Source organism: Chaetodon auriga, chromosome 9 (genome assembly GCF_051107435.1).
Source record: "Chaetodon auriga isolate fChaAug3 chromosome 9, fChaAug3.hap1, whole genome shotgun sequence".
Lineage (NCBI taxonomy): Eukaryota > Metazoa > Chordata > Actinopteri > Chaetodontiformes > Chaetodontidae > Chaetodon > Chaetodon auriga.
Genome location: NC_135082.1, coordinates 24,984,782 through 24,993,714, shown reverse-complemented (window position 1 = coordinate 24,993,714; position 8,933 = coordinate 24,984,782). Strand labels below are relative to the sequence as shown.

General features: G+C 40.9%; 2 protein-coding genes across 2 annotated transcripts; one reads left to right on the top strand and one right to left on the bottom strand.

Annotated features, from left to right (window-relative positions):
* Nucleotides 1-2,128: 2,128 nt before the first annotated feature.
* Nucleotides 2,129-4,890, bottom strand: bbs12 (Bardet-Biedl syndrome 12). Its single transcript, XM_076739290.1, has 2 exons — nt 4,813-4,890; nt 2,129-4,200 (listed from the first exon to the last, which is right to left on the bottom strand). The coding sequence occupies exon 2, from the start codon at nt 4,186-4,188 to the stop codon at nt 2,251-2,253; it is 1,938 nt and encodes a 645-aa protein (XP_076595405.1). The 5' UTR covers nt 4,189-4,200; nt 4,813-4,890; the 3' UTR covers nt 2,129-2,250.
* A 165-nt stretch (nt 4,891-5,055) lies between these two features.
* On the top strand, nt 5,056-8,247 carry cetn4 (centrin 4). The gene is made up of 5 exons (XM_076739092.1): nt 5,056-5,139; nt 5,398-5,553; nt 5,676-5,804; nt 6,177-6,314; nt 7,408-8,247. Exons 1-5 carry the CDS (start codon nt 5,137-5,139, stop codon nt 7,495-7,497), a joined length of 516 nt encoding a protein of 171 aa, XP_076595207.1. The 5' UTR covers nt 5,056-5,136; the 3' UTR covers nt 7,498-8,247.
* The last annotated feature ends 686 nt before the right edge of the window (nt 8,248-8,933 follow it).

Genomic DNA, 8,933 nt, shown 5'->3' with positions numbered 1-8,933 from the left:
TGGCAGACACAGAAAGACCAAAATAATGCTAGAAACCACCAATCACAATTTATCAATCTGTGCGTGTCTCTAATCATCAATCTCAATTTTGTATGAATTATGAAAGAAAAGAATGGTTTGTAAATGGATTGTCAATTATATGGATGTACACTGAATACATAATATCTGTAGCCCCATCAAAAGAGTGATTAGACCATATTCAGTACTATCAAAGGAGGCTGTATATGGCTACAAATAATGAGGCTGGAATTCTTTACAAAACACTGTCTGAGGAAAATAAGACAAGATTTATGTTTGCCAGTCGTTTGTCTAAAAATAAATTCTTGTGACACATTCCAGTGTCAGTATGGCACCAGTACTGACCTCTTACAACTGCAGTCCTGTGAATACCAGTGCTACTTTTATTTTTAAGTGTTTAAAAAAAAATCAGAAACTTTTATTTTCCTTGAAAAAAAATCAAAAAAAAAAATCAAGTATCTCTATACGCAAAAAGGTTTTAGTATCAGATGTAAATGTAATGAAACTCCTAAAGCAAAATGTCAATTGTCTTGGAGTTAAAAATGGTTGATTTGCTGGTTAATGAGATCATACTTTGAATATGCTGACAGAAAATTAAATGAACCACACATGCCATCAGCCAGCACTTAACAAATAAAACTTCTTTAGGTTTTACATATTGAAGGTAATCTACATACTGGTGCATGCATCAGGTTCTCTGTGCAGATGCAGAACGGGGCAGACACTGAAGTGTGGAATCAGCCTGGAGGCTCAGATGTTTCACCAAATTAGCCGTTCCATTTTCCTTCTCAATGTTGTGTTTGTTACGTTATGTCACACCCCACCCTCTCCTGGCCGCGCCGCCGCTGAGTGATGCCTGAGTCAAGGTTGCTGTGGCTCCACCGTGAAACCTTTGTAACGCTTTTATTTCACTGAACTATTTTTAGAACGCGACGAGAAGCTCTCCGATCTCAGAGGAAATGGAAGTTCTCGCAGGTTGCTGCAACTGCCACCTCTGAAATACAGCGTGCACAATAGGAAAAAGTCTAAAGATAACCAAGAGCGTGCTTTAGTTTCATGTGAACGGTCAGTTTTTGGGTTGTTTTTGATTTAGAAGCAGACATTTCTCTTTGAAATAACAGTTTTTCAGGTTGAGATGAAGGTTTTAAATTCAATTTTTATAATTTTAAAGTGTTAAATTCCTGGATGAACCAACTATTATGTAGTGCTAAGGAGTGCAAAGGTCAGAGCGTGGTGCCTTGGTTATATTCCTGTGACCTTTCAGTGGTCATGTAGGTAGCTAACAAAAGGTTTCTAGAATTCAAACGACCTTCGGAAGTTGTTATTACCTTTCAGTCACTTCTTGAAAAGGACAGGGCCTAATAAAACTTAACCGAAAACATTTACTCTGCCTGGAGGCGTTCCCTCTCCATCAACATTGCTATTGTGACTGAGCAAGTCATAAAACCACAGTTGGCAGGGAAGCAGCGTCCAATGTGAACGGTGCTGGCCGGGCTGTAGACACACAGTGAAACTGAGGCAAATATCATAACAGAAGCGTCCCAAGACTAAAAAATATACTGGCGCAACAAAATTCCTCTCATTCTCCAGGAGACTGAAATTTAATTGTGGTTTAGGACATGGAGGCTATTTGTTTTTCCCTGGCTGAACTGAGCAGGAAAACAAGGTGTGCACAAGAAGTCTCAGCTAAGTCAGCGTTGGTTAATCCAAAAATGAGGTCAATTTCCTATGAGAATAATGCACAACGCCTTCAAAACTGACCTGAGTTCATGTTTGTTTTCTAAGACACCGTTTTCATTTGTCAGAGCTTTCCAACACCTGGGGGTCAGGATGGTGAAGGTTAAAGGTCAAATAATTATCACTTTAAAAAAAACTTTTTTGGATCTTTAATTTCCATTTAATTTCAATCAGTGGACACATTTGACACCGAAATATTTGTGAGTTTCACCTTTGCACTCCTTTTAAAAGCAGTATCAGAATGCAGACCCAATGTGTGAGCAGCAGCTCACAGTGAAAGCCTCGGATTGACTACAGTGTCATATAATCATCTGTCGCCCCCAAGTGGTGGCAAGTAAGAAGAATCGATTCACTAAAATGATTTAAAAAAAAACCAAAAAAAACCTTTATTCTATTCTTAACTTCATGCCAGTTATAGAAAGAAATCACATTTTAAATACATCTTTGCTGTCGAATTAATAAAGAGACTAACAGCCAATGAATGCTGCATGTCTGTCATAACAGCATCAAATTTTCATCGGCCTTTCGGTCAGTGCCTGTGATGACCTCTGCATCAGCCTGTAAAACCAGGAACACCAGATCTAAGGCTTTCCTCCATGCCTCCTGCTTCACACTCAGATTATCATAGATTTTTACTGCAGGTGCTTCACTGGACTTTAATCTTGAGACATCTGCATTTTCATCTTGTCCACCATCCAAGAAAAGCTGTGAGAGCTTTGTAGCAATGCCTACATTGTCATTACATTCCTGGAGTTGTTGGCTCACTGCAGTCCTGGCTTGGACTTTTGACATCCTTCCAGTGTTAAACATTACAGTGGATACATAATCTATTAAGCCATCTGCCATGAGGTGCAACACAACACCCCTGTAAGGGTTCGCTGTTCCTGCTTTGATCTGCTGCTCCCCTTTCCTCTCTCTGTGATGCTTGACATGGCGCTCCACTTGCTCTTGAAGGTGATGAATACAAAGCATTTCCGTCACTCCAGCACCAGGCAGGAGGACTTTGTCTTTCAGCATGTGGTGTAAACGGTAAGCACACGCCCAAAACTGATCCTCCAGGGCCTGCAGCTTGCCGTTAACACAGCTTGTGAGGACCACTGTGACCAGTTCACTGTTCTCACCAGTACAAATATTCACAGTAGTTGAAGGCTTCCTCTCATGGGTGCTGAGGTCCCTCCATATCACAACCTTCACCCCAATGCCAACGCAGTGCTCACTCAACTGTGTGGCATAAGTCACTGGAACAGCTCCTGTTGTATTAGCGAATGCTTTCAAAACTGAGGCCTTCACTTTTCCCACCACAAGTATATGATGTCTGCAACAGCGTAGAATCACTTTCTCACTGACAAGCCCACTGACTAATATGAGGTTCACTTCCAGCTTCAACAGAAGTGTCACAACCTTTGTCATCCACTCTTCTTCTTTGCTGGAACTTGACAAATCCGACTGGTCACTCACACACTGTATACCTGTTGGCCTGTTAAAGCCAAGATGGCGATAGGTATCTGATAAATCTCCGTTAACTAGAGCAACCTTCACGCGCTGTTCCTTCAAGTGCTGTACAACTGAAGCCTGTTCAGCAGATAAGAGGACAACGCAGCCTGGTACAACACACGCACGCTCCTCTGTTAAACCAGGTAACACACATGTGACCACTTTAGTGACATCAAAAGTGGAAGAGCTGATATCTTGTTGATTATTTCTTGACTGTATTCTGCTGGCTTCGACTGCTAAATTCATTGCATCAATACAACCGTGACTCAATCCCGCAGCAATATGTGCAATGTCAGGATGCTTAGGCTGATGAGGTTCCAGCACAGTGGAGACTTTTTCAGACTTGGCCTCATAAAAATGTCTGCTGAGCTTTACTTTCCTTTGTCTGCTGCTGTTAAGAGTCTTGTGATCAACTTTTGCTGTCTCCTGCATGTGGCATGATGCCTGTGAAGCCTCCACAATGGGTTTCTTTGACAGGTGACGCTCTAAACCATGAAATGTTGCAGTGCAGCTCTCTGATTGCTCCATGCCAAGAGCCTCAGTTGAGACACTGCTTCTCTTACAAACATCCAAGCATAGATCCATCCCTTCAGACATAGCCGAGACGATGTGTGCTACTGAAATTCCTCTTTGAAGGCACTCCAACGCAGCGCGACTCCACGCTCCTGCGAGGAACAGTAGACATCCCGACCCTGTATGATAGACCTTCTGGTGGGCTTGAAGAGTCTCGTAAACCAGCTGACCCACCGCGCAGGTCAGCTCCAGGTTCTCAAAGATGCGAAAGCACGAGCAAACAACAGTTGACTCCCCACTCGTGTCATCTTGGATAAACTTGTACTTTTTATTGGGGCCCAAGGAGGAATGTGTGATTCCTGCCAGCGCTGAGAGCTTCTGCAGTCCCACATGTTGTCGATGGTTTAGGATAGCACTTCCCAGCATCGCTTGAAGTGCCTGAGTTTTAGGGGGACAAGAGAAATTTTACATTTGTTCACCTTCAACCAAGTAAAAAAACCCCCACATTTCTCTTTCTAGTGAGAAAGACTGCAAAGTTAACATGATTTGTGTTAAAACTTACACAGTAACAAGCAGCAGTGGACAATAAGTAGACGCTCAAGCAATGAATGCAGGTTCAAATTTGAGGTTGACTTAACTTCATACTTGGAATTTTGCACTCCACTGCATTTTTCTGAGATCTATAGTAATACGATTTTCACAGATTCTGATAAAACATGTGATCAGCTTTGAAAATGGGTCAACCACGTAGATGCAACAGCAGCTGTAACAGTAATCAAAACTGTGCAACACACAAGCACCACAGCGTCAAAACGGGCAGGTGCCATTGAGAGATACAGCTCACCAGACTTGCAATTAGCCTGTATACCACACTAACAGCAGCTTGAACGCTAAGCTAACAAGCTAATGTCTTCTGAAAATTGCTTTAGTTCTAAATTCAGTCTGTTCATAACGAGGCTAAAGTGAGCTAAGACCGCGGGGGTGTCTCCAAAAGATGCTTCTGCGAAACAAACGGGTTTTTTTTTTTATTCAATAAGAGTATAATGTTACCTTAATTTAACAGTGTATAATATTGTCTATGTTCCCACACGTAGCTTCCACTGCCCAGCTGTCCCGGCTCAAGTGATTACCTGAGCATGCGCATTTGAGTATTGGTTGCTGGGAGACAAAAAAACCGATCTCAACCATTGGTGAGCACTGTTACAACCCGCCCATTGTTATTTGCAATTGGATAATACGCTCGCGCTACGGCGCTTTCATGGTTTCTATTGGCCGTCTCTCATGTCATTTGAATACAGCCGTTGTGCCTGTTTGTTGACATCCGATTTTCTAACACTGTGCATCGAAGCTGTCCTTGCAGAATCGTTATTTTAAATGGTAATCCATCATATAAACGCCTAGCATGTACTATATACGCTGTAATAACTTTTTTAGAAGTTGAAAGTTGGCACACAGCTAGATAAAGCTGTTTATTTCAGCTTGAAAACTTGTTTGTTTGGTCCGGTGGAGCAGCATGGGCGCTAACGTTAGCTAGCTAACTTAGCACGATAGCAACAGTTGACTAATTCGTAAAAACATTACCTGTGGGTTTCCCTGCAAACTGGGTGTCTTGTATGATGTTTGTGTTTGTTTCAGGCTTCAGGTTACCGCAAACCAGCCTCTTCGGCTGGCCAAAGGAAAAAGGCATGTCCCAAAATCGAACTGACTGAGGAGCAAAAGCAAGAAATTAAGGAGGCATTTGATCTCTTTGACACAGATGGAACTGGAACAATAGACGTGAAAGAGCTAAAGGTTACTTTTTGTTTTAGTATGCTTTGGATAAACTGTTGTTCAGTGTATATATACCTTCACAGATATCTTTCTAATGGGGCCACAGCCTGAGGTCTGACGTTTGTTGTGTATTTGTGCCACAGGTTGCCATGAGAGCTCTGGGCTTTGAACCAAAGAAAGAAGAAATCAAGAAAATGATTGCAGACATTGACAAAGAAGGCTCTGGAACAATTGACTTCAGTGACTTTCTCAGTATGATGACACTGAAAATGGTGAGTGTAATACAGGTGTTAGACAAAACCTGGAAACTTCTTAGAAATTGAAAATTGTCAGTTCTAGCCACAGAAAGACTATGTCTGACAATTAATAGACATATGAAATAAAGCCATAAAGTCATTTCCAGTTGCTCTTAAAACAACAGTATCTAAGAAACAGGTTTCCTCTAAGTCTTTTACAGTATTTGTATTTGAACATAGACAAATGCCTTTCATGCAAATGACACTCGTTTTGAACTGTCACAGAAAATGCACTGAGCTTTAGTTAGATTACATTAGATTAGCCTCAAATGTCTCCCTTAGCATACATCTGTCCCGGCCATTTGAGAGAGACAGTCTCTGGGTCTGTCATGTCACCATTGTTAACAGAGTGAAAAGGACTCCACAGAAGAAATAATGAAGGCTTTTCGGCTGTTTGATGACGACTGCACTGGAAAAATCTCATTCAAAAATCTGAAGAGAGTTGCCAAGGAGCTCGGTGAAAACCTCACAGATGAAGAACTACAGGTATTGTTGACTCTAATGACATGCATTGTTTGCAGTGTAGTACGTGTCACTTGTTGGACGAGCCCCAAACTAAAAAGATGTTCCGCTTTTTCGTATTCATTATTTCTTGCATTCAAAAGTACACACAGTTGTCCAGTTAACCTCTTTTAATAAGCACTTCTTTTTAAGTGATGCAGATGCATTTGCGGATTGACTGCTGCACTCATGTAAAAGTCATTAGCTTGTCAATTAATTACTGTTTTGTAATTTCTTTTCTTTGACAGAGAACAAGAGTGTTCAGGTTTATTATAAAAACGGAACCTGTAATCTAACTGAGACATCATTTTTTTTATAGTTCTTGTTTTCAAAAGAGCAAAACTTTTGCACACCTGTGAATCGATAAGTGTGTAGGAGCAGGAGGAGACCACGGGTCGACAAAGCAGAAGACTCCTACACACTGTCCTTTCCACTTGTAATCAGAGTAATTTGATTATGAGCAACAGCGTTGGGTTATTTATTTATTTATTTTTTAACCTAATGACTGTCTGTGTGCCAGAACAGCCTCATGGTTGATCACCACAAATACATTTTTAACATGTGGCAAATGTTGTTTTAAAATACCAGAAGGAGGGTTCATTTTCCTCAAACTGTAGTTTCCAGTAATATGCTAGTTTCTGATACTGTACTGTTGTATAGAACATGTGCATACGGCATCTTTCAGGTTGAATGAACTGTTTACGTGGAGTGTGGTGCAGGATGTTTGTGAACACACTTTTCTGTCCACTGGCTGAATTTGAATTAAGAAGCACCAAAGTGAAGAAGCCACAGAGAAGTTATCTGAATGTAGGACTGTGGCACTTCACACGCTCGTGTCTCTTCTCTCATCTCCTACAGTGGTTCCTTTTACGTTACGTAAAAGACAAGTTTTGTGTTAGGTTGGTTATTTCTGAGGAACTGTGGCCCCGCACGACACATGTTGTCAGACCAGAAGAGAGTGAGGGTTTTTCCGTGTCTGTCACATGTGATGTATGAAGCGTAGCTTTCAGTGCTCGATTCACTTGAACCTTTCTGGTTTTGAACATCCCACAGTAGACTTTGTTTCTTATCCTTTTAGGAAATGATTGACGAGGCAGATCGAGACGGAGATGGTGAGGTCAACGAGCACGAGTTCCTGAGGATAATGAAGAAGACCAATCTTTACTGAGCCTGTTGAGTCTTGATGTGAGACCTTCTTGAGATTCACCTTTTGATTCTGTCAGTTTATACAGTAGCTTTCTGGGGACTTAGACTTGTTTGGTGTGTAAATAAATATTTTAACATACTGTATCTTTGCACAGCTTTTTCTACAATGCAAATAAATATATTTGATCATAGTTTGTCTGTTGTAACTCTTACATGCATACAGGTGCTCGTATAATGCTTAAATTACATATAACCTCAGGTTTTAAGAGTTCAGTGTGTCCATGTGCATGAAAGAAAAGCTCCCCATAGATTCACAATGTTTCAGTGCCTCTTTATTCGAACCCTGTGCAGCACCTGTAGAGGTGCTCGTGTAGTGGTTTCAGAAATCTCAGTGACTTTCAGTACACTGTGTACAGCTCTACATTCTGCACAGAAACACATGTCAATCATGGTCAGATGTCAGGGAACAGACAGTGAAAGTCATATGACTAAGCTGATGCCGACTAACCAGAATAATGGTACTGTAGATAGAAATGACAAGCGTGAACTTGAGATGAGTAACTCAGTAAAAGTCACTCTCACTTCATGTTTTGAGTTGCTGAACCAAGTCACCGTCTGAAGAAGAGACAGTAGAACACTGCTTTACCTACATGCTCTGATCATCTTAAAGGAAAACTGCTCCTACTGATTAATTGTAATATACAGCGGAAGTCTGGCTTTGACCAAAATGCAATGCCTTGCTAAAATAAACAGGATATTGTAGTGACGTGTTTTTCCGAGCCGTCAGACGCCTGTTTATTATTTTGAGGATGCCTGCCACTGATTGTGAAAGTTCTGATAACCTGTTCGAGACAGCGAAGGAACATCAGGTGGAAAATATGAAAAGTTTCGTCCTGAGATGAGATATCCACTTTTTTTTGTTTGCTTTTGAAAAATATTCCACATGAAATGTTTAATGGTGTAAAAAGAGAAATATGAGTTCAAAGAGTCCTAGATTCCCAAAATCTCAACTTTGACGAAGTCCTCAAGATGTTCATGGTACTTAATACGTTTTTTTTTTTTTTTTTTTTTTTCCGAGTTGAACAAGTGTCACTCTTAGTTATTTCTTTTCTTTACATTTTTAGGCATGGCTGCACGCCTTGTGTTTTATTGAAGACGGTATCTTCAGTTTGTACCAAATTAAAGTCCCAGAATATAGAATTTACATAGATTCCTTTCATTTTGCTCAAATGTTGAGCCACAACTCGAGATTGGATACAGATGAGCCAAATCAAAAGGGCAGTATTTCAAAGGTTCATTTTATGTTGCTGCCTATGACTCAAATCCATCCACCTTCTCGGAGTTCAAAGTGCATCACGCAGCAGGTGAGAGCTGAGAGACGCTGCTGAAACTCGCTCTGAGTGGACACAGAAAATAACAAACTGGTATCTAAATGAATCGCGTCCTGATATTATGGAA